The sequence below is a fragment of the Mesoplodon bidens genome (assembly GCF_964165515.1).
Source record: "Mesoplodon bidens genome assembly, chromosome: 13".
Taxonomy (NCBI): Eukaryota; Metazoa; Chordata; class Mammalia; order Artiodactyla; family Ziphiidae; genus Mesoplodon; species Mesoplodon bidens.
In genome coordinates this window covers 29,199,856-29,226,093 of record NC_138169.1, presented here as the reverse complement: position 1 = coordinate 29,226,093, position 26,238 = coordinate 29,199,856, and the positions used below count along the sequence as shown (strand labels likewise).

Below are 26,238 nucleotides of genomic sequence, written 5' to 3'. Positions count from 1 at the left end.
ATCTTCTTAATCCATTCATCTGTCAATGGACATTTAGGTTTGTGTGTGTGTGTGTGTGTGATATGATACTATGTTTTTACTTTTATTTATTTTATTTTTAAAATAAAATTTAAAAAATATTTATTTAATTAAAAAATTACCTTTATTGGAGTATAACTGCTTTACAATGTTGTGTTAGTTGCTGCTGTACAACAAAGTGAATCAGCTCTATGTATACATATATCCCCATGTCCCCTCCCTCTTGAGCCTCCCTCCCGCCCTCCCTATCCCACCCCTCTAAGTGGTGACAAAGCACCGAGCTGATCTCCCTGTGCTATGCAGCAGCTTCCCACTAGCCATCCATTTTACATTTGGTAGTGTATATATGTCAGCGCTACTCTCTCACTTCGTCCCAGCTTCCGCCTCCCGCCCTGTAACCTCAAGTCTGTTCTCTACGTCTGTATCTTTATTCCTGCCCTGCCACTAGGTTCATCATTACTGTTTTTTCAGATTCCATATATGTGTGTTAGCATGCGATATTTTTCTCTTTCTGACTTACTTCACTCAGTATGACAGACTCTAGGTCCATCCACCTCATTACAAATAACTCAATTTCATTCCTTTTTATGGCTGGGTAATATTCCATTGTATATATGTATATCTTCTTTATCCATTCATCTGTCGATGGACATTTAGGTTGGTTCCATGGCCTGGCTATTGTATATAGTGCTGCAATGAACATTGCAGTATATGTATCTTTTTGAATTATGGTTTTTTCAGGGTATATGCCCAGTAGTGGGATTGCTGGGTCATATGGTAGTTCTATTTTTAGTTTTTTAAGGAACCTCCATACTGTTCTCCATAGTGACTGTATCAGTTTACTTTCCCACCAACAGTGCAGGAGGGTTCCCTTTTCTCCACACCCTCTCCAGCATTTATTGTTTGTAGATTTTTTGATGATGGCCATTCTGACCGATGTGACGTGATACCTCATTGTGGTTTTGATTTGCATTTCTCTATGTTTCCATGTCTTGACTATTGTAAATAGCGCTGCTATGAACATAGGGGTGCATGTATCTTTAATTTTAATTTAATTTTTTTTTTTGGCTGTGCCATGCGGCATGCAGGATCTTAGTTCCCCAACCAGGGATTGAACCTGTGCCCCTGCAATGGAAGTGCTGATTCTTAACCACTGGACCACCAGAGAAGTCCCTGCATGTGTCTTTTAGAATTATAGTTTTGAATGAGTATATGCCCTGGAGTGGGATTGCTGGATCATATGGCAACTCTACTTTTAGTTTTTTTGAGGAACCTCCCTACTGTTATCCACAGTGGCTGCACCAATTTACGTTACCACCAGTAGTGTAAGAGAGTCCCCTTTTCTTCCCACCCTCTCCAGCATTTATTGTTTGTAGACCTTTTTTCTTTTTTTAAATAAATTTATTTTTATTTTTTGGCTGTGTCTTTGTTGCTGCGCGCAGGCTTTCTCTAATTGTGGCGAGCAGGGGCTACTCTTTGTTGCGGTGCGCAGGCTTCTCATTGTGGTGGCTTCTCTTGTTGCAGAGCACGGGCTCTAGGCACACAGGCTTCAGTAGTTGTGGCACACGGGCTCACTAGTTGTGGCTCGTGGGCTCTAGAGTTCAGGCTCAGTAGTTGTGGCTCATGGGCTTAGTTGCTCCGTGGCATGTGGGATCTTCCCAGACCAGGGCTTGAACCTGTGTCCCCTGCACTGGCAGGTGGATTCTTAACCACTGAGGCACCAGGGAAGCCCTGTTTGTGGCCTTTTTTTTTTTTTTTTTTTTTTTTTGCAGTACATGGGCCTCTCACTGCTGTGGCCTCTCTTGCTGTGGAGCACAGGCTCTGCAGCATGTGGGATCTTCCCGGACCGGGGCACGAACCCATGTCCCCTGCATCGGCAGGTGGACTCTCAACCACTGCGACACCAGGGAAGCCCAAGACTTTTTAATGATGGCCATTCTGACTGGTGTGAGGTGGTACCTCATTATGGTTTTGATTTGCATTTCTCTAATAATTAGTGATGTTGAGCATCTTTTCATGTGCCTATTGGCCGTCTGTATGTCTTCTTTGCAGAAATGTCTATTTAGGTCTTCTGCCCTTTTATCGATTGAGTTGTTTGTTTTTTTATTGTTGTTGAATTGTATGAGCTGTTTGTATGTTTTAGAAATCAATCCTTTGTCGGTTGCATCGTTTGCAAATATTTTCTCCCATTTTGTAGGTTGTCTTTTCATTTTGTTTATGGTTTCCTTTGCTGTACAGAAGCTTGTAAGGTTGATTAGGTCCCATTTGTTTATTTTTGTTTTTATTTCTGTTGTCTTGGGAGACTTACCTAAGAAAATATTGGTACAATTTATGTCAGAGAATGTTTTGCCTATGATCTTTTCTAGGAGTTTCATGGTGTCATATCTTATGTTTAAGTCTTTAAGCCATTTTGAGTTTATTTTTGTCCATGGTGTGAGGGTGTGTTCTAACTTCATTGATTTATATGCAGCTGTCCAACTTTCCCAACACCACTTGCTGAAGAGACTGTCTTTTTCCCCTTTTTATATTCTTGCCTCCTTTTTTGAATATTAATTGATTGTAGGTGTGTGGGTTTATTTCTGGGCTCTCTGTTCTGTTCCATTGATCCATGTATCTGTTTTTGTGCCAGTACCACTCTATTTCAATTACTGTAGCTTTGTAGTATTTTCTGAAGTCTGGGAAGGTTATGCCTCCTGCTTTGTTCTTTTTCTTCAGGATTGCTTTAGCAATTCAGGGTCTTTTATGGTCCCATATAAATTTTAGGATCATTTGTTCTAGTTCTGTGAAAAATGTCATGGGTGATTTGATAGGGATCACATTAAATCTGTAGATTGCCCCCAACATTCATATTTGAAACCCCAACTTCCAATGTGACTGTATTTGGAGATAATGCAATATCCCTTATGAATATACATGCAAAAATCCTCAACAAAATACTAGCAAACCAAAGCCAACATCATATTTGAAGGGTTATACACCATGACCAAGTGGGATTTACCTCAGAATGTCAGGTTGGTTCAACATAATAAAATCAATGAATGTAATACATCACGTTAATAGAATGATTTTTTTAAAATCACATGATCACTCCCACAGTATGGCCGGCGACATTAGCTAGCGCTCGCTCTACTCTCTCTAACAGGGAAACAGTGGACTACAAGAGACGGAGCTGTATCTGCCTCTATTTCCAGCAGACTCACGTTCAACTTTCACTCACACACACACAAAAAAATAAAGCCGGGAAAATTTTATTAACCCCTTTAAAAAAAAGTTAATATAAAATTACAGCAAAAAAGGAACCTGAACTTTAGTAACACAGCTGGAACAATCCGCAGCGGCGGCGGCAGTGGCGGGAGAAGAGGCTTAATTTAGTTGATTTTCTGTGGTTGTTGGTTGTTTGCTAGTCTCACGGTGATGGAAGCTGCACATTTTTTCGAAGGGACAGAGAAGCTGCTGGAGGTTTGGTTCTCCAGGCAGCAACCCGACGCAAACCAAGGATCTGGGGATCTTCGCACCATCCCAAGATCCGAGTGGGACATACTTTTGAAGGATGTGCAATGTTCAATCATAAGTGTGACAAAAACTGACAAGCAGGAAGCTTATGTACTCAGTGAGAGTAGCATGTTCGTCTCCAAGAGACATTTCATTTTGAAGACATGTTGTACCACCCTCTTGCTGAAAGCACTGGTTCCCCTGTTGAAACTTGCTAGGGATTACAGTGGGTTTGACTCAGTTCAAAGCTTCTTTTATTCTTGTAAGAATTTCATGAAGCCTTCTCACCAAGGGTACCCACACTGGAATTTCCAGGAAGAAATAGAGTTTCTTAATGCAATTTTCCCAAATGGAGCAACATATTATATGGGACGCATGAATTCTGATTGTTGGTACTTTTGTACTTTGGATTTCCCAGAGAGTCGGGTAATCAATCAGCCAGATCAAACCCTGGAAATTCTGATGAGTGAGCTTGACCCAGCAGTTATGGAACAGTTCTACATGAAAGGTGGTATTACTGCAAAGGATGTTACTCGTAAGAGGAATTCATGACCTGATACCAGGTTCTGTCATTGATGCCACACTATTCAATCCTTGTGGGTATTCAATGAATGGAATGGAATCGGATGGAACTTATTGGACTATTCACATCACTCAGAACCAGAATTTTCTTATGTTAGCTCTGAAACAAACTTAAGTCAGACCTCCTATGATGACCTGATCAGGAAAGTTGTGGAAGTCTTCAAGCCAGGAAAATTTGTGACCACCCTGTTTGTAAATCAGAGTTCTAAATGTTGCACAGTGCTTTCTTTGCCCCAGAATATTGAAGGTTTTAAACGTCTTGATTGCCAGAGCGCTATGTTCAATGATTACAATTTTGTTTTTACCAGTTTTGCTAAGAAGCAGCAACAACAGCAGAGTTGATTAAGAAAAATGAAGAAAAAACTCAAAAAGAGAACACACATAGAAGAAGGTGGTGGCTGCTTTTTAGATATTGATACCAAGGGCCCTGCTTTCCATAACCACCACCTTGTAGTTGCAGAAAGCCCTAGATGTAATGATAGTGTAATCATTTTGAATTGTATGCATTATTATATCAAGGAGTTAGATATCTTGCATGAATGCTCTCTTCTGTGTTTAGGTATACTATGCCACTCTTGCTGTGAAATTGAAGCGCATGTAGAAAAAAACTTTTACTATATGAAACTTTACAACACTTGTGAAAACTCAGTTTGGTTTATGCACAGTGTAATTTTTCTCCAGGTATCATTCAAAATTCCCCACAGACAAGGCTTTCATCCTCATTAGGTGTTGGCCTCAGCCTAGCCATCTGGGACTGTTCTATTAAATTGCTACCAGGATTTTGCATCCAGTTACCTCCACTTTCTAGAACATATTCTCTACTGTTATTGAAACCAGTTTCTACTTCATACAGGTGTTTTTGCAGCACCAATCAAAGTTCTTCTTCCACAAGTCGAGTCCTCTACGAAAATGACTGCAGTTATCCACTTTGTGTATTACTATCTCACTGCTTCCTATACTTGTGTGACTTTGATTCATTCCTCACCATGGTGTCTCCCTCCCAAACACACCCCCTCCATAAAGCAATACACTGTTACACTGTGGGTTTACACTAACCTTATACCCCAGAGGGGGAACGGGGGGATGGACCCTGGGCTTAATTTTCTTTTAAGGTCAAGGGAGTTTGGCATTTTTCGTTACCATGAGCTCTTTGGAATACGCTGGTGTTGATTAGCAAAGAAGGTGTAGATTGATACTAGGGAATATTGGCAGAACTGTATGGAAACTGTATGCCATTCTGTGCTCTCATTAAATGAGATTAGCTTCTCATGGGTACCATGTCTTTATTAACTTGCTAAGTAGTAGTATAAAAAAATTATAACTAAATTTGTTAGCAAGGAGATTTAAGATAAAGGTTGTGTTGGATTCAACAAGTCAAGTCAGCTCAGGTGATTCACCTCAACTTTTACTTTCATAGCCATTTCCACTAATTTCTATTAATGATATGCCATAAGCTTTGGTTCAAAGCAGAGTTGATGTCTTTGCCATCTTGTGACTTAAAAAGTTATGTGACTTTGTGATGCATGTGATAGTGTTCTGACGGTTCCTCTTACTGGTACTTCTTTCACCATGGAGTAGCATCAAGTGATGAATGAGGACTGTTCAGGTTATTCAGACATACTACACAGTGAAGCAGAGTGCTATCCATAAAACATAACATACAAAATTCCAAAATTGTCAATGGGAAATGACTAGAAATATAGGCTTAAAAGAGTTGTCATCTTTTAGCTGTATTTGCTAATACGGACATTTATTTAAGCAGCTGAGAAAAGAGCAAAGTTGACTCAATTTTGTATTTCTTCTTGTCCTCAAACAATTTTTGATTCTTTCTGGATTGATGCAGTGATGTTTTTGTTCCTTCCGTATTTATAAATGAAACACTTTTTTTTAGTGTTTCTAAACATAAATTCTACTTGGTTTGAAATCAAGTGGTTGGAACACTTTCGACTTTTAAACATGTTGATTCAGAGCTTCATTGAAGAAGCTTTCAATCAATGGATCAGTCCGATTCTGTAATTAGCACACAGTACCTAATGTTTTGGTGCTATTATGAGGACCAGTGCTCAAAGTGGATTTTGTTCTTGAACAGTGTCCCAGTAGATTTGATGAACATTTATTGGCTTGAGGTCTGATTCCTGCTCCCCACCCCCGCCCCGGCCCAGTAGATTTAAGATTTCCATTTAATGTTGAGAAACTGTACAGATTTGTATGGAACAAAGCCTAGAAAAATGAAAACTATAGATTGAATAGTAATCTAAATTAATCCTAGTGTGTATGATAGAGGAGGGAAAATTTTGGTGCCATAATTTCTCTCTTCATGGTGTTGGACTTAAATCAGTTGAAATGTATTTCTGTACCACAGTTTAAGCTTCAATAAAGGTTTGCTTAATTCGTTTTCTAGTGACATTCAGAAAGTTTTCTGTTGATTTTTTTTTTTTTTTTTTTTTTCCCCAGTACGCGGGCCTCTCACTGCTGTGGCCTCTCCCGTTGCGGAGCACAGGCTCCGGATGTGCAGGCTCAGCGGCCATGGCTTATGGGCCCAGCCGCTCCGCGGCATGTGGGATCTTCCCAGACCGGGGCACGAACCCGTGTCCCCTGCATTGGCAGGTGGACTCTCAACCACTGCGCCACCAGGGAAGCCCTGTTGATGTATTTTTTTAAATAGTATACATGACCAAATACTAGACATCTAAAGTTTTTATAATTAATGGAGTAAATCAATATTTAATGATCATTTTTTAAGATTTATGGGAGTTGTCATAAAGATAAGATCTCTAAGCTCCTGGGAGAACAGATTTAAACATTTTTTTGTTAGTGGCTTCATACCTGAAGCTCAAAGGGAATCATCCGGGCTATATACCAGGATATCAAAGAGTAGAGAGGGCGTAAGTAGTAAGAATAAGAATGCTAGGGTTTCCCTGGTGGCGCAGTGGTTGAGAGTCCGCCTGCCGATGCAGGGGACACGGGTTCGTGCCCCGGTCCGGGAAGATCCCACATGCCGCGGAGCGGCTGGGCCCGTGAGCCATGGCTGCTGAGCCTGCACGTCCGGAGCCTGTGCCCCACAATGGGAGAGGCCACAACAGTGAGAGGCCCGCGTACCGCAAAAAAAAAAAAAAAAAAAAAGAATGCTAGAGTTTGGAGCTAGAAAAGTGAAAAGTTTGAAGGTGGAATAGTCTAATATTTATTATGAAATAGGCTGTTGATAGTGGGGTGGGGGCAGAGTCTAACTCATGGTTATTTCTATTAACTAGAACAGAGATATAAGCTTTTGATCATTGTGCCATGCAGGTACATATCTCATCATCTGAGTTAAAAAGGGTTGATCGTAGAAAAGCAGGTTGTTACATATGTGTGCCATACCTACAGCACCAGATTCTTTTACATGAACAGGTAACTGAGTTTGGCAGACACTTGGTGTTAATCAGATTCAGGGACATAATCTGAAAAATATGGTAAATGTGATATCACACTATGAAAGATAAAAGGCTTTTATTGTCCTAGCCAGATAACTCACCATTTCCTGGCTACCCACCTTCAAACTTGACATTCTCATCTACCCTTTTTGTCATAATGGAAGAAGTATTGGTCCTTTGGATTCTATCCACCCATTCCTACCTTCAGAGACTTTCTGAGTTCACTGCAAGCATGTCCACTGTTGATCACCATCAGTTTGTTTTACTTTTCTAGTTTCTTCCCACTTATGTTTGCTCCTTAGGGGCTACTTTATTAGTCTTTTACAAGATGAGAAGTGTCAATTCTTATCCCAAACTGAACCCTCTTCAGACTACTTCTTTCAATCTAGCATTTTCCTGAGTTGTTCAAACCAGAAACCTAGGATGAAATTGAGGCAGGGTCATAGAGATACCTGTTATGTGACTAAGATTGGAAGAAAGCCATTGGCAGTGTCAAGAGATGTCCAATATGCTGTTGGGTATGTGAGCTAGGAGCCCATAAAAATACGTCGAGATTTGTAATTAAACATCTTAATTGGATGTATATTAAAAAAAATTGTACCTTGAACCTTCACACCCTGGCTTCGATAGTCCTCAGTTCTGCTTTGGTACATTCATCTGTCCACTATACACACCTCTTATTAGGTAAGATTTATAAAATTGAAATACACAAATCTTAACTACAATTTTGAAAATGGATATTTTTAGCCCACAGCCATATCAGGACAAAGGAAGGTTCCCTTATACCCGTACCTAAGCAACAAAGCACTACCCCTACTTTGGTTGGTAGTTTAACTACTATCCATATTTTTTCACCATAGACTAGGGTTTCCCTCCCCCCCACTTCTGAAACTAAATTGAATCACTAATGCTTTCATTAGTATAAGGTTTTGAGAGGTTGAACCATGTATTTATTTTTATTGCTGAGTAGTATTCCATTGTATGAATGTACCACAATTTGTTTAGCTGTTCTCCTGTTAATGAACATTTTGTTTCCAATTTTGGGAAAATATGAATAAAGCTGCTATGAACATTTGCATATAAAAACAAAACAAAACAAAAAATCACATGATCATCTCAATTGATACAGAAAAGGCATTTGACAAAATTCAACACCATTTCATTAGAGAAAACACTTGGAATACTAGGGAAGTTAACTTTCTCAACATAATAAAGGGTACTTGTGAAAAACCCACAGCTAACTTCTTACTCAATGGTGAAAGACTGAAATCTTTCCCTCTAAGATCACGAACAAGACAAGGATGCCCACTTTCACCGCTACTATTTTTTTCCTTATAAATTTATTTATTTATTTATTTATGGCTGCATTGGGTCTTTGTGCGGCTTTTCTCTAGTTGCAGTGAGCAGGGGCTACTCTTCGTTGAGGTGCATGGGCTTCTCGTTGTGGAGCATGGGCTCTAGGCGCACGGGCTTCGGTAGTTGTGGCACGCGGGCTCAGTAGTGTGGCTTGTGGGCTCTAGAGCGCAGGTTCAGTAGTTGTGGCACATGGGCTTAGTTGCTCCATGGCATGTAGGATCTTCTCGGACCAGGGCTTGAACCCGTGTCTCCTGCATTGGCAGGCGGATTCTTAACCACTGTGCCCCCAGGGAAGCCCTCACCACTACTATTTAACATTGTACTGGAAGTTCTAGCCAGATCAATTAGACAAGAAAAAGAAATATTAGGCATCCATATTGGAAAGGAAGAAGTAAAACTATCTGTATACACACATGACATGATCCTAATTATAGAAAATCATAAACAATCCATTAGAAGTTACTAGAACTAATGAATTCAGCAAAGTTGATGATACAAAATAGGGAGTGAAAGTCAATCTCTCATTCTCACTGCTTAAAGGTAATTTTCTTAGAGTTTTTTTTGGTGTGTTGTGTATGTGTCCATACAGTTTACATGTATTTACAAGCATATAAAGTATATTTTCATGTGAATGAAATTGTAGTTTATACACTTTGCTTTTCTGATTAACATATACTTTTGTATGTTAATAGCATATACTTCCACCCATTTCTTTAATAAGCTTTCTGGTATTCTATGGGAAAAGTATAACAGTTTCTAACCAAGGGTCAGTTAGACTGCTTCCAATTTATTTGTATCTCAGATGCTACAATGAACATTTTTATTGATGCATATATATACACACACACAAACACACACACACACACACACACACACGTGCCAATATATATTCAGTGGATGATATCCCAGCCGAGAAATTGCTTGGTAAACATTATTACAAAAAATAAATAAGTTACATGTGTTTGGGGGCTAGGACCCTGAGACTGCTCACGCGAAGCTGTGCTGCACAATTTGTCCACCAGGTGGCAGGAGAGGTCTATTAATCTATTAGTCTATTAAGGACAACTGCGCATTGTGCATTCAGAAAACTTACAGGTATCACAGGCTGGTCTGGATTTTTTTTCCTCCTAAATGATATTACTGTTGTTCATCTATAACAATGCTAATTATTTTCTATAAAGTGAAATTGATGTGATATTTTCCGTCTGTGGTCATGACTTGTGCTGCTGTTCCTGGTAATGTGCCTCAAGTAAAGGAATCTAAAGACACAATATTAATACCTCCTACATGACAACGAATAAGAGAATGAATTACAACATCAAACCCTAACAATGCAAGTTTTATGAATGACAATAGCAGAACATTTAGAATATTCCTAGTCACCACTTTACTTGGTAGTGATCAAACATTTTTCTAAAACTGTCGGTCACAGTAGTACAAAAATCATAAAGTTCCTAGATTTTTCCTAGTTGTATCTTCTCGAGAGAAAACTGATGATTGTTTTGGACACCAGACCCCTTGGTCATAAGCCATCTTTGCAATGCCAGAGGCATAATGGGAATTGGATAGAATTAAAGTGCCTAGAAACAGAAATAAGGAGCAAAAATTAGACTACCTATTGTAGAGACTTACTTCAGGAATTGTATTTAAGGGTTGGGAAGAGGAATTAATTACATAGAAGCATACACCATAGAAAGTAAAAGGTCACAGAGATATACTGTTTTAGTAAAACATGAGAATATCTTGGCTGTGTTGAGGTTCAGGATAGTTCTGACTCTGGTTAGAGAACTGTCTCTGGATAACAATAATATTCCTACATAGGATCTTGGAAGATCTAGATGCTGATGGTGCCGGCTGGAATCCTGCCCTCCTGCCCTCTTGTTCTAACTGCATGGAGGGTTGAGGAATCCCTGTAAGTCAGATCTTCATGATCATTGTATTTCAGGATCAATTAAACATCAGAGCCTAATGAAGAATATCCATGACAGTGGGAAAGGAACGGCTCCAAAAGTTCTTCAAAACTCCTTACCTGCTGGAAGATTGATTTTCTCTCTAAATTAAAAAGCTATTCTGGTACAGCACTTTTCAAACTTATTTTTTTTAGCAGCAGACTCTTGTAAAAGTGAAATTTTGACACCGAATCTCGATACATAAACTGTGAATAGATTAACAAAAAAGACTAGGACCACCGGTTGAAAAGCCTCTCAATTTACCCCACAGGTGACCCACAAAGGCACTAGGGTTTCCTAAACTCGACCAGGTGGCTCTGCAGTGGTGACAACAGATGGAGCCCCACCCACCCTGGCCAAACTGCTCCCAGGTTCATGACGCCCTTGGAGTCATCCTTGACTCACTGAACAAGCACTTATCTGGAGCTCACTGTTTGCCAGGTACCGGGACTGAGTGTGGGCACAGAGAAATGAGCCAGGCCTGGTCCCATCCCAGAGCTCAGTCTAGTGCAGGACGCCTTTCCAAACTCCAGAGCGCTGTGATTGCCTTGGCTGCTCATTAACAATGCCTGTTCCTGGGCCTCACCTCAGAGATAACAATTCAAAAGCTAAGAGAGAGGTTGAGCCTAGACACCTGCTTCCTTAATAAGCATAATCTGGTGGGAGAGACAGAAACACAAACTGGTGCAGTAAGTCTAAAACAATGTGCCGAGAGTAACGATGGAGGTATCGGGAGCAGCCGCAGGAGGGTGAGGGGGCCGAGGACCACCCCAGGGCATGGCCAAACAGAGCTCTGGAGGGTGTGTGGCAGGGTCATGGGACACCGCTCTGAGGGGCCAGCTAGGGAGCTGTGCAGGAACCCGGAGAGGGTGGTGCTGGATGGAGCCAGGTCAGGAGTCAGCAGGGATGGTGACAGCAATACTAACCACAGTCATGTACTCTGTCCTCATTAATTCCTACAAGTCCCAAAGGACTTTGTTTTTTTTTTTTACTAGTAGCGTTCCCATGTCAAGGATGATGATACTGACATTTGGAGAGGTTAGCAATTTGCAGAATGGGAGCCAGGACTGGAACCCAGGTTTGTTCCTCTTCAAACCCATGCCTTCAGCTACAACTTTTTTTTTTTTTTTTTTTTGCGGTATGCGGGCCTCTCACTGTTGTGGCCTCTCCCGCTGCGGAGCACAGGTTCCGGATGCGCAGGCCCAGCGGCCATGGCTCACGGGCCCAGCCGCTCCGCGGCATATGGGATCCTCCCAGACCGGGGCACGAACCCGTATCCCCTGCATCGGCAGGCGGACTCTCAACCACTGCGCCACCAGGGAGGCCCCAGCTACAACTATTAAATCGTATTGGCTCTTAAAGAATGCGGAAGAAGTAAGGGATTAAAACAATCTAGAAGAGGTAAATCCCAAAGGACTCGATGATTGTTTGGATGTAGGGGTCCGAGTCTAGCTTGGGGCGCCTGGGTGTTGCCAGGGACCTGGGCAGTGAATCCTAGGAGAGGAGTCTGTTTAAGGTGGGAGATGCGTGGCCATGATGCGTTTGAAGTAGGACCTAGAGAACACCCCGTGGGCAACTGGACAGATGGGTAGGAATGAGATGGAGAGGCAGGCTGGGGACTTAGTGGAAACCAGGACACTCAGTGAATCACTCAGGGAGCAGGTGTAGAGGGGGAAGAACAGAGAGGGAAGAGGCGAGTGTCCTGGGAAGGACCAGTACAGAGGATGCAGAGGGAGCAGAGGTCCCAGGAGAGAAAGCCCAGTACTTCTCGTGCAGCACAGAGACCCGGGGCAGGGGGACAGAACAGCACCCGTTGGACTGGAAGTGCGATGGTTACTGATGACTAACGAGAGGTTTCGGGAGCCTGTTCCAGCCTGCGGTGGAATACATAGCAGTAAAGGAGCGGGAAGAGCAGGTGCAGACTCTTGCTTTGAAAGGCTTGGATGTGAAGTGGGGCACAGCTCCCAAGATGCTGTGTGGTGGGGCCAGGGGTCTCCATTTCTAACAGGCTTCCGGCAGCTCTGCTGCTCCTGGACCAGATTTGGTGGAACAGAGTGAGTGAAATGGTGGTCTTTGTCCAAAAATGGAGGTAGCAGTATAGGACTTGAAGCCGGGTGTGACGTTCATCTGTGTTCAACAGTCATTGATTTATTGTGTGCCTATTAGGTTTCTGACTCTGGAAGTAACAAGGATAATGCTAACCTAGTTCCTGATGGTCATAACACGTAGTGGTAAGTCTCAGATGCAAGTACGTACAAGTAGTGATGGAACCACAGAGGTGCTGACACCTGAGCCAGGCTTGGCCGCTGGGACCCAACAGCTGTGTGTGAGATGGCTTTGAAGGTGAGGCGGGTGCAGGTCACAGTGAGCCTGAAGGCCACCCTCACTGCACTCCTGCCCTCGGGCCCCAGCTCCACCACTAAGTAGTGTCTCTACAGAGATGTTTCCTGGTTAGGGTCTTGGTTTCCCCACAAACTCTCACTGCAGTGTCTTCTGACTGTCACCATCGGCCCAATTTCTTCAGCCTCATGCTCAATCGTGTTTGTGGAAAATGCTGATTGTAAATGATGATGCTTTTTTTTTAACTTTTTTTTCAGTGGTTTGAGAGATGGCAATTTATTTATTTGTTTGTTTGTTTGTTTATTTATTTTTGGCTGCATTGGGTCTTCATTGCTGCACGCGGGCTTTCCTCTACTTGCGGTGAGCGGGGGCTACTCTTCGTTGCAGTGCACGGGCTTCTCATTGCGGTGGCTTCTCTTGTTGCGCAGCATGGGCCATAGGCACGAGGGCTTCAGTAGTTGTGCCACGCAGGCTCAGTAGTTGTGGCTCACAGGCTCTAGAGCGCAGGCTTAGTAGTTGTGGCACACGGGCTTAGTTGCTCCACAGTATGTGGGATCTTCCCGGACCAGGGCTCAAACCTGTGTCCCCTGCATTGGCAGGCAGATTCTTAACCACTGTGACACCAGGGAAGTCCAGTGATGATGCTTTTTAAAGCCAGAATGACAGCACTGAGCTCAGAGCCCAGCACAGGGCGTGTTCCATAGCTGGCCACAACGGCCAGTCACTGCAGCATGGCTGTGGGGGACTCATCTCAGCTCTGCCCTCAGAGTGTGATCACTTGGCGCACTTTTACACCTCCTCAAACCCCAGTCTGCTTGCTAATAAAATGGGCAGCAGCGCTGACATGGGAAGATCGCCGTGAGGTTAGAGCGCATGTGGCAAAGGTGGAGTGTGTGGAGCATGGAGATGGTGGGGCCAGGGTCCTAGCCCAGGTCTTTGGGCTGCTTCTGCTCTGTCCCCACTTCACTGACTCATCACACAGGTAGGCTCGGGATGACTGCTCACTGTGGGTGTTGCGCTGGGTACTGCCCTTACACCCCAGCTCTTTCTGCAGAGGGTCACCCTCTTCTCAAACTAGCATCTCGCTTCTCTGCATTTGAACTGTATTTGTGGAAGCGCAGGGTAAATACAAATCTACAGTAAAAATGATTTTTCCCGAGTGCAAAAGGGAAAGGGTCTCTCCTTTATCCTTTCTTAGAGCATCTACTCTAAAACACTTCTAAGTTGTCTTTTTGAGATCTATGTAAATGTTTTTATTTATTTTTAGTTAAAAAAATTTTTTTTGGCTGCTTTGGATCCTCGCTGCACGCGGGCTTTCTCTAGTTGCGACGAGCAGGGGCTACTCTTCGTTGCGCTGCCTGTGCTTCTCATTGCAGTGGCTTCTCTTGTTGCGGAACATGGGCTCTAGGCACGCAGCCTTCAGTAGTTGCGGCACGCGGGCTCAGTAGTTGCAACAGGCGGGCCCTAGAGCGTGCGGGCTTCAATAGTTGTGGCTTGCAGGCTCTAGAGTGCAGGATCAGTAGTTGTGGCGCACGGGCTTAATTGCTCTGCGGCATGTGGGATCTTCCTGGGCCAGGGCTCGAACCCATATCCCCTGAGTTGGCAGGCGGATTCTTAATCACTGCGCCACCAGCAAAGTCCTATGTAAATGTTTTTAAAGGCTAAGTAGGCCTTCGGCCAGCTGAACAACCCAGGAATGGAATGTTTTTTCTCAGGGACTTGGGAGCCATCCTTTTGAAACATTAGCCTAACTTACAGGGAGCACCTGGCTTCAGGCTGCAACCCTACCTCCTATGGGAATGAGAAATATATTTCTCCTTTGGACAAAGACAAGTAGTGAACTCAAGTGGCCGCTCCAATTGCTGGGTGAACTTAGGATGAGCTCTGACAAGTGGTGCTGTCAGTCCTTTCACTTGACATCCGGGTCTCGAGGGTCGCACCTGCCTGGCTACATAAAGGGTTGGATTTCGTGGGGTCTTTGAACCACACAGCGGACTGCCTGCGAGGGGCCTCACGTTCTGGTTTAAGGCCTTTCCACACCTTCTGCTTCCCTACCGCTCCCCACCCCAACTCCGCGGAGAGACTTGTCGGGCTGGTGGGACACACTGTTCCTTATCCTTCCCAACAGTGGGAACCGGCGTGGCTGGAAGGAGCTTTGGGAGAATTTGGACCACCTGACCAGTAGGAATGAGCCCCGCCCCCATCTCTGCAGTGGCACCAGGGGCCCCGCCCCCGCCCCCGCCCCCGCCCCGCCGCGTAGTCGGTGCTCGCCGCCGGCACAGCTACTGCCAGTCCCTCTGCGCAGCCTTGGTGCCGCCGCTCTCGTGATGGGCGGACGCCCAGTCCCGACCCGCCCACTCCCTGAACTGCCCACACACCGCGTCCACACGCCCCGCCCCCAGCGGAGCGGAGCATCTGGGGCCTGGAGCACCCTGGGCCGCGCTCTGCGTGGGCGGCGATGAGGGTCTGGAGCTCGGAGCATGTGTTCGGGTGAGCCGGCTGCGGCCGCAGTGAGTCCAGACTGGCCTGGGCCTGAGCCGCGGCCTCCGGGAGGGCGGGCTCTGTCCCTCGTTGGGCTGCGCTGCGGGCAGTGACCTGCAAGGGCCTGGGGTGGGGGGACCGTGTCTTCGCCCCTGCTGTCCTGGCCTCACCTCGCGCGGGGCTGTCACAGGGGGTGGGGGCGGGACCTACCGAGTGGCTGATCACGGCCTCCAGAGGGATCCGGCGTGGGCACCTGGGGGCTTTGGCCCTGAATGCACTGTGGGCACTGGAAAGCCTCCAGCTGATGAAAAGTGCCCTCGTGACCTAGGCGGTATCTTCTCTTGTCACTTCATCTGTGACACTCTGAGCTCATTCTTTCATATTTTTTAAAGGAACTAAGATTTTTAAATTCCTTGATCCCACTTAGAACAGCATTTCGTTGTTTAAAAAATACTGCATGAAATAGAATTGTCATCCTTTGAACTTTTCATGTAAAATTATAATGAAAATTTATTAGTGGGTTAAAAACCTCCGAAATTGGGCTTCCCTGGTGGCGCAGTGGTTGGGAGTCCGCCTGCTGATGCAGGGGACACGGCTTCGTGCCCCGGTCCGGGAGGATCCCGCGTGCCGCGGAGCGGCTGGGCCTGTGAGCCATGGCTGCTGAGCCTGCGCGTCCGGAGCCTGTGCTCTGCAACGGGAGAGGCCACAACAGTGAGAGGCCCACGTACCGCAAAAAAAACCCTCCGAAATTATTTTAATGAAATCTTTACACTTGATGGGATCCAATTTTAGTGTTGAGTTTTGTACAGCCTGCAGCCTGTAGAAAAATCTCATCTGGGGTTCCATTCCCAGACTTACTCCAGAGATTTTCTCAGTTCTCCCAAAGCTGGGACATGCCGGGCACCATCTGGATGCAGAGGGGACAGGTTAAGTTCCTGCAGATGGTGAATGCCCAGGCTGTGCACCTCAGGCCAGGACTGCCCTACAAATTCAGGAAATGTTGGTCGACAAGCAGAAGTGAATTGTCAGCTGTGAAAAGTCACTATTGATAATATTCACCCATTTAAATCATACAATTCAGCGACTTTTAGTAAATTTACATAGTTGTACACAGCTCCATAGTCCAGTTTTAGAACATTTCCTCATCCTACAAAGACCCCTCATGCCCGTCTGCAGTCACTCTCCACTCCTCTCCCCAGCCAGATCAGTATCTGCTTCCTGTTTCTATGGATTTGCCTTTTCTGGACATTTCACATAAATGCAATCATACACCAAACCGTCTTCTGTGTCTGGCTGCTTTCACTTAGCATGATTGTTGAGGTTCATCCGTGTGGTAGTGTGCATCCTTGCTTCAACCCTCACTTCATTCATTTTGTGTCCCTGGCATGTAGTAGGTGCTCAGTGAGGGACCAAGAAATATCCTGGGGAGCAGATGTCCTTTGAAATGAGGGCGACTGTCCACCAGAGGAATTCCCGTCAACCCCTGAGCTCCTGTGGACTGGGCACAGATCTCCTCCCATTGATTTTTGAACTTAAAAGCCAAGTGCCATGATGAGAATCGACAAATGTGGAAGACAGCTGGGGGAGGTCACGCGGCTGCCGGGGCGGGTGACATGATGCTGTGTGGGACGGTTCAGATTTGGAAGCCTGGCTTTCTAGCTGAGCTTCCCGTGGAGTTTTCCCCTTGCTTAGTCCCTTGAAATCCCTGATTTTTTTCCTCTGAGGATTACACACCTTTTTCTTTCTATACTTGTTTTCTTTTTATATGTTTGTTGAATATTTAATTGGAAATAATAAATTTACTCTTGAAAGGCCAAAAATAATCAGGCACAAAGACTTAAAAATTTTTTTTTTATTGAAATACAGTTGATTTACAATGTTGTATTAGTTCCCCCCACCCGCTGCCGCACCACAGACATGTGGGATCTTAGTTCCCTGACCAGGGCTCAAACTGCACCCCTGCAGTAGAAGCATGGAGTCTCAACCACTGGACCACCAGGGAAGTCCAACAATGTGTTGTATTTGTTTTAGGTGTACTGCAAAGTGATTCAGATTATACACACACACACACACACACACACACACACACACTCTTTTTTAGATTCTTTTCCATTATAGGTTATTACAAGATACTGAGTATAGTTCCCTGTGCTATACACAGGTCCTTGTTGGTTATGTGTTTTTTTTTTTTTTTTTTTTTTTTTTTTTTTTTTTTTTTGCTGTACGCGGGCCTCTCACTGCTGTGGCCTCTCCCGTTGCGGAGCACAGGCTCCGGACACACAGGCTCCGCGGCCATGGCTCGCGGGCCCAGCCGCTCCGCGGCATGTGGGATCTTCCGGGATAGGGGCACGAACCCGTGTCCCCTGCATCGGCAGGCGGACTCTCAACCACTGCGCCACCAGGGAAGCCCGGTTATGTGTTTTATATATAGCAGTGTGTATACTTTAATTCCCAACTCCTAATTTAATTCCCTCCCTTCCCCCTTTGGTAATGGTAAGTTTGTTTTCTATGTCTGTGAGTCTATTTCTGTTTTGTAAGTAAGTTCATTTGTATCATTTTTTTTAAGATTCCACATGTAAGCAATATCATATGGTATTTGTCTTTGCTTGACTTTTACTTCACTTGGTATGATAATCTCCAGGTCCATCCATGTTGCTGCAAATGACATTACTTCATTCTTTTTTTATAGCTGAATAGTATTCCATCGCGTACGTATACCACATCTTTATCCGTTCATCTTTAGATGGACATTCAGGTTGCTTCCATATCTTGGCTATTGTAAATAGTGCTGCAGTGAACGTTGGGGTGCATGTAACTTTTAGAATTATAGTTTTCTCTGGATATATGCCCAGGAATTGGATTGCAGGATCATATGGTAACTCTATTTTTAGTTTTTTTGAGGAACGTCCCTACTGTTTTCCATAGTGGCTGCACCAATTTACATTTGCACAAACAGTGTAAGCGGGTTCCCTTTTCTCCACACCCTCTCCAGCATTTGTTATTTGTAGACTTTTTAATGATGGCAGCTCTGACTGGTGTGAGGTGGTACCTCATTGTAGGTTTGATTTACATTTCTCTAAGGATTAGCAATGTTGACCACCTTTTCATGTGCCTATTGGCCATCTGTGTGCCTTCTTTGGAGAAATGTCTATTTAGGTCTTCTGCCCATTTTTGGATTGGGTTTTTTTTGTTGTTGTTGTTATTGAGCTGTATGAGCTGTTTGTATATTTTGGAAATTAATCAGTTGCATAGTTTGCAAAAATTTCTCCCATTCCATAGGTTGTCTTTTTGTTTCCTTTGCTAGGGCACGAAAACTTTTGAGTCAAGTTTTCCTCCATTGTTCACACGCCGAAGAAACCCTGGGCACTGGAGATCAGACAGAGCTGAGAGCAGTATAAACTCCCACAGAAATGGAGAGCCCTTTGGTTTAAAGTAGATTAAATAGTAGTGGAAAATATAGGACCGAAATACAAACATATAGAAAGGGGCACTTAAAAGTTAACAGGCTGGTAAATGCAGGTTTATAAATCCCATCCTTACAGCATTGACTGAGGTTTCAGGTGGACTATAACAAAATCTTTAATAACAGCCAGTATGAGTAGATTCCCAGCAGAGTCAAGGCTGTACACTGCTTGGATTCCAGCAGCTCCCAGGAGAGGTCTCTAGTAGGCAGTGTCCCTCTCAGGGAAGTAAGGAGGAGAGGCTGCCCTAAAGCAGGCTTGCTCTCTGGCCAGGAGGAGGGAACCCCCTCCCTTTTTAAATAAGAGAAATGGAATGTTACAGGTAGGAGGTGAAGTGCCCACTGTCCCCTCCTAGTGCTGTTCCCTCCTCTCTCTCACAGGCCGTCATGATTGTGAACCTGGTGGGTAGCCTCCTGAAGGTATATGTTCCATAAACAAAATGTAGTATTGTTTGTTTTTTTAAAATAGAAATCACTGGCACCATCTTGTATAGATCTTTTCAGTTTCCCTTTCTTCTCAATAGTGTGTTCCTGAGATCTGTGCATGTGTGTGTGTGTATCTATTTGAGATCTGTGTGTATACATGTACACGTACACATTTGTATCTCAGCCATATAGTATTCCAATATTCCATTTATTCCATAAAGAATATGTCACCATTTTTTCTTTCTCTTATTGAAGGGACATCGTTTCCCCCTTATTACAAATTGTGTTGTGGTGACCACTCCTGTGTATATTTCTGGGTCACTTAATCAAGGACATTTACTTAGGCCAGAAATCCTCAAACTCGTCAGCAGTAGGACCTCTTTACACTCTTAGAAAATATTGGGGACCCAAACAGTGTTTGTTTATGTGTGTTAAATCTACGAATATTTACCATATTAGAAATTAAAACTGATAAATTTTAAGATATTTATTAATTTATTAAAATTAACAGTAATAAACCCATTACATTAAGGTAAATAACATTTCTTAAATTTAAAAAACCTGTAGTTTCCAAAACCCCTCAAAGTAGTAAGAGTGACACTGTTTTGTTTATTTTTTCCCAATTTCTATAATGTCAGGCTGCATAGACACTTTTTTATTGTCAACAGATTTTATTTTTTTTCATTTTATTAAAAAATAATTTAATTAATTAATTTTTGGCTGCGTTGGGTCTTCGTTGCGGCACGCGGAATCTTCATTGCAGCATGTGGGATCTTTCATTGCAGCACCCAAGCTTCTCTCTAGTGGCACATGGGCTCCAGAGCCTTGTGGGCTCTCTAGTTGAGGCACACAGGCTCAGTAGTTGTGGTGTGCAGGCTTAGTTGCCCTGTGGCACGTGGGATCTTAGTTCTCCGACCAGGGATCAAACCCGTGTCCCCTGCATTGGAAGGCGGATTCTTTACCACTGGACTACCAGGGAGGTCCCTGCATGGACGCTAACTTGATGGTCCTGTCAGCTTCTGCATTCAGTGTTTGCAGTCTGTTGTTTTGGTTGAAGTAAATTATTAAAATCCAGCCTCACACTGTATGTGAGTAAAACCTAGTTGGCAAAGGTATTTCGAAAGTCTTTAAAAATAGTCATGGCTGTTCTTTGCTACTGCAACGAAACAAGCAGTAGTTTCTCAAATTAATTGCAGTGTAAAATCTGACACCACAAGGACCAGAGTAACTGGCCCGTCTCGTACTTTGAATGAGTCCTTCTCCCATGTGATCTGTGACGTCTCGCACTGGTCATTTGGCTGTGTGGGTTACCGGGTACAGTGTGGGGCAAGCAGCAGGCCCATGGTAGTGATGCAAGTTTTCTAAAATTCCAGTTTTCACTTAGAAGCTTAAGTTTTATCTTTGGCAGCAAATGCCATCAGGTGTTTTCCTCCAAGTGACAGGCTCACTTCATTCATCTTTGAGAAAATGCCTGTCCGACACCCACGTCTGAGTGACCACAGTTTGTGGTCAGTAGTTTCAAGGAGAAGTGGTGGCTGGGGAAGCACAGTAGCTGAACTGCCACCCATGTGGCCGCCAGTGCTTCCCGACCAGCAAGGCCTCCCGCGTCCTTTCTGTGCCCTCACTCAGAACCAGGGATCCAGGTGTAGTAAAATGAGTCCTTTTACTCTCTCATCAGGGATGGGCCCTGAGTGCACAGCTCAGCAGTGACCACCATGCAGCCTTGGCCTGACCGTCACTCCTGGGGAGAGGCTGGCAGTTTGTGGTCTGACTTGGGCTCCTGCAGCTTTGGCTGATGTCGTGCAGCCAGAAGGGCAGGCCCTCCCAGCAGCGCCCAGGCTCCCGGAGGGGCCAGAGAGCCCAGCTTTGCGGGCCTTGCTCCAAGAACCACTGGGCTGGCCCTGGGTCTCTTGGGGTCTGAGCACTTTTCCTTCATCTTTTTTTGTTTAAACATATATTTATTTTATTTCATTTCATTTCCATTCCATTTTATTTTATTTTTTTTATTTCATCACGCTGGGTCTTAGTTGTGGCAGGTGGGCTTTCTTTTTTTTTTTTTTAATAAATTTATTTATTTATTTATTTATGGTTGTGTTGGGTCTTCATTGCTGCATGCGGGCTTTCTCTAGTTGCGGCACGTGGGGGCTACTCTTTGTTGCGGTGCGTGGGCTTTTCATTGCAGTGGCTTCTCTTGTTGCGGAGCACGGGCTCTAGGTGCATGGACTTCAGTAGTTGTGGCACGCGAGCTCAGTAGTTGTGGCTCGTGGGCTTAGTTGCTCCGTGGCATGTGGGATCTTCCCAGCCCAGGGCTTGAACCTGTGTCCCCTGCATTGGCAGGCGGATTCTTAACCACTGCACCACCAGGGAAGTCCCCACACAGGCTTTTTTAGTTGCAGCTCACGGGCTCCTCAGCTGTGGCCTGCAGGCCCCTTAATTGTGGCATGTGAATTCCCAGCCGCAGCATGTGGGATCCAGTTCCCTGACCAGAGATCAAACCTGGGCCCCCTGCATTGGGAGAGCAGGGTCCTAATCACTGTGCCACCAGGGAAGTCGCTCCTTCAGTTTTTTTTTTGGACTCATTATTATGCACATTATGCAAGAGTGGAGACTGGAATAATGAGTGCAGTGCCCTCCTGCATGCTAACGGTGCCTCTCACAGATGTCTGGTCTCATGCGCCCCCATTTCCTGCTCCTTCCCCTGGGTTGTTGTAGGCAGGTCCCAGGCACTCTGTGTCCTCACCCCACTTCATATTTCCGACATCCTCGCTGAGCGTAGAGTTGCCTTGTTCTTCCTCACCAATGCCCCTGAGTGGGACCAGCAATTGCCCCCTCCCTGGCTGCCAGTCCAGACGTGCGCCCCCAGCCCCCAGTGCTGCTGCTGGCCCGTTCCTGCAGCATGGGCACGGAGCGTGCTGGGGCAGCTCACAGGCCACCGTGCTCACCATTAGCCTCTGCCAAGGCCGGGGACCTTTATCCCGAGGATGAACTTCAGCAAGTCTCCCTCTGCCTCCCCCAGGAGTGGGGCCCATTCACATGTCCACCTGCAGGCCTGGCTTCCTGCTCCCACATCCTCCCGACACTTGGCATTGCCAGACTTCTCAGCTTTTCCCAGTCAAATGAGTATTGGGCTATTTTCTTTAACCAAGAAGTGTGTGATACTGACTTGTGTACTTAAACCTTGTAATTTAAAAAATATTATTTTTTAAAATTAATTAATTTATTTATTTAGTTTTGGCTGCGTTGGGTCTTCATTGCTGCATGTGGGCTTTCTCTAGTTGTGGCGAGTGGGGGCTACTCTTCATTGCTGTGCACGGGCTTCTCATTGTGGTGGCTTTTCTTGTTGCGGAGCACGGCCTCTAGGTGCGTGAGCTTCAGTAGCTGTGGCATGCAGGCTCAGTAGTTGTGGCACACAGGCTTAGTTGCTACGCGGTATGCGGGATCTTCCCAGACCAGGGATAGAACCCGTGTTCCCTACATTGGCAGGCGGATTCCTAACCACTGTGCCACCAGGAAAGTCCCTAAAAAATATTATTATGTTTATCCTTTTCCTGCTTCATTCTGTTGATGTCTGGAAATTATTTTTTATGTGTTTTAAGCACGTTGTATTTAGTTGAAATCATCAATTAGAAAGATGCAAGGTTTCTATATAAAAGAAAGCATTGTGTTGGGCTTCCCTGGTGGCGCAGTGGTTGAGAATCCACCTGCCGATGCAGGGGACATGGGTTCGTGCCCCGGTATGAGAAGATCCCACATGCCGCGGAGCGGCTGGGCCCGTGAGCCATGGCCGCTGAGCCTGCGCGTCCAGAGCCTGTGCTCCACAACGGGAGAGGCCACAACACTGAGAGGCCCGCGTACCGCAAAAAAAAAAAAAAAAAAAAAAAAAAGCATTGTGTGAGATGTGCTTAATACAAATGTATATCAACTTTCAGATAATTTCAAGTAATTTTAGAAGACAGACCCTATTCTGCCTAAAGTAATGATTTTTATGGGAACTACTCTGGGGACCTTGACTTACAAAGCTCACAGCTTATTTCACTGGGCAGCCCCCATCCCCCGCCTCTGCTTTCATGAGTATGTGGATTCTCCCTCCTTCCACAGAGTTGTCGACTGCGCCCCTGACAGTTCTTTTCCTGAGAAGAAAGGCTTCCGGTCCCCTGCAGAGTGATCAGGACCAGCCTCATCTCTGCTTCTTTGGAGCTGGTGGACATGTTAGTGCAGTGACACGATTCCATGGCTTGAAAAAGCATTTCTTGGTTAAAGAGCAGGGCTTCTGGACCTGACAGTGCAGAGGCCGTGGGTGTGACAGAAGGATTGTGGAGTAGGGGCTGGGAGGCCCGGCTCTAGTCTGCATCTCATTGCTAGCTTTTTGACCTGGGATGAGCGTTTTATGAGGATAAAGTAAATTCATGGTCAATAAGTTATATTTAAAAAGGACATCAAAGGTGAAACAAAAACCTTCAATATGTTCATAATCTTTGATGTTTAATTTAGTAATTCCATTCTAGAAATTTATCCTAAGGAAAAAGACATATGTTGAAAGGCTGGTGTGAACCAGTTTTCCCTGCTGCCTTCATTGTACAGTGAAGGTTGGATGCGATCAAAATAATCCGCCAGAGAAGATTGGTTCAAGATGGCAGAGTAGAAGGATGTGTGCTTACTCCCTTTTGTGAGAGCACCGGAATAACAACTAACTGCTGAACAGTCATTGGCAGGAAGACACTGGAACTCACCAAAAAACATAACCCATATCCAAAGACGAAGGAGAAGCCACAGTGAAACAGTAGGAGGGGCTCAATCACAAAAAAACCAAATCCCATAACTGCTGGGTGGGTGACTCACAAACTGGAGAGCACTTATACCACAGAAGTCCACCCACTGGAGTGAAGGTTCTGAGCCTCACGTCAGGTTTCCCAACCTGGGGGTCCGGCAAAGGGAGGAGGAATTCCTAGAGAATCAGACTTTGAAGGCTAGTGGGATATGATTGCAGGACTTCGATAGGACTGGGGGAAACAGAGACTCCACTCTTGGAGGGCACACACAAAGTAGTGTGTGCATCGGGACCCAGGGGAAGGAGCAGTGACCCCATAGGAGTCTGAACCAGACCTACCTGCTAGTGTTGGAGGGTCTCCTGCAGAGGAGGGGGTAGCTGTGTCTCACTGCAGGGACAAGGACACTGGCAGCAGAAGTTCTGGGAAGTTCTCCTTGGTGTGAACCCTCCCAGAGTCTGCCATTAGCCCCACCAAAGAGCAGGGTAGGCTCCCGTGTTGGGTCACCTCAGGCCAAACAACCAACAGGGAGGGAACCCAGCCCCACCCATCAGCAGTCAAGTGGATTAAAGTTTTACTGAGCTCTGCCCACCAGAGCAACACCCAGCTCTACCCACCACCAGTCCCTCCCATCAGGAAACTGGCACAGACCTCTTAGATAGACTCATCCACCAGGGGGCAGACAGCAGAAACAAGAAGAACTATAGTCCTGCAGCCGGTGGAACAAAAACCACATTCACAGAAAGATAGACAAGATGAAAATGCAGAGGGCTATGTACCAGATGAAGGAACAAAATAAAACCCAGAAAAACAACTAAATGAAGTGGAGATAGGCAACCTTCCAGAAAAAGAATTCAGAAAAATGATAGTGAAGATGATTCAGGACCTCGGAAAAAGAATGGAGGCAAAGATGGAGAAGATGCAAGAAATGTTTAACAAAGACCTAGAAGAATTAAAGAACAAACACCTAGAAGAATTAAAGAACAAACAAACAGATGACTAATACAATAACTGAAATGAAAAATACACTAGAAGGAATCAATAGCAGAATAACTGAGGCAGAAGACCAGATAAGTGACCTGGAAGACAGAATGGTGGAATTCACTGCTGCAGAACAGAATAAAGAAAAAAGAATGAAAAGAAATGAAGACAGCCTAAGAGACCTCTGGACAACATTAGATGCAACAACATTCGCATTATAGGGGTCTCGGAAGGAGAAGAGAGAGAGAAAGGACTCAAGAAAATATTTGAAGAGATTATAGTCGAAAACTTCCCTAACATGGGAAAGGAAATAGCCACCGAAGTCCAGGAAGCGCAGAGAGTCCCAGGCAGGATAAACCTAAGGAGAAACATGCCGAGACACATAGTAATCAAATTGACAAGAATTAAAGACAAAGAAAAATTATTGAAAGAAACAAGGGAAAAATGACAACATACAAGGGAACTCCCATAAGGTTAACAGCTGATTTCTCAGCAGAAACTCTACAAGCCAAAGGGGAGTGGCATGATATATTTAAAGTGATGAAAGGGAAGAACCTACAACCAAGATTACTCTACCCAGCAAGAATCTCATTCAGATTCGATGGAGAAATCAAAAGCTTTACAGACAAGCAAAAGCTAAGAGAATTCAGCACCACCAAATCAGCTCTACAACAAATGCTAAAGGAAATTCTCTAAGTGGGAAACACAAGAGAAGAAAAGGACCTACAAAAACAAACCCATAACAATTAAGAAAATGGTACTAGTAACATACATATCGATAATTACCTTAAACATGAATGGATTAAATGCTCCAACCAAAAGACACAGGCTTGCTGAATGGTTACAAAAACAAGACCCGTACATATGCTGTCTACAAGAGACCCACTTCAGACCTAGGGACGCAAACAGACCGAAAGTGAGGGGATGGAAAAGATATTCCAGACAAATGGAAATCAAAAGAAAGCTGGAGTAGC

At 44.6% G+C, this 26,238-nt stretch overlaps 1 protein-coding gene and 1 pseudogene across 7 annotated transcripts in view; both read left to right on the top strand.

Annotated features, from left to right (window-relative positions):
• PRELID3A (PRELI domain containing 3A) overlaps positions 1–26,238 on the top strand; it is an 86,241-nt gene that overhangs the window by 9,583 nt on the left and 50,420 nt on the right. For 5 of the 6 annotated variants that reach the window (XR_014017387.1, XM_081253242.1, XM_081253243.1 and 2 more), the window contains exon 1: positions 15,564–15,640. The exons of the other annotated variant lie outside the window; for it this stretch is intronic. Coding sequence is in view for 4 of the 5 variants with exons in the window: in XM_081253242.1 (XP_081109368.1) it covers positions 15,609–15,640 (32 nt within the window). In the remaining variant the exon portion in view is untranslated. Of the gene's footprint in view, positions 1–15,563; positions 15,641–26,238 lie in introns of those variants that run through there. 6 annotated transcript variants of the gene reach the window in all.
• Positions 3,123–4,909, top strand: LOC308627065 (S-adenosylmethionine decarboxylase proenzyme-like; annotated as a pseudogene). Its single transcript has one exon. The product of its transcript is annotated as an S-adenosylmethionine decarboxylase proenzyme-like (transcript).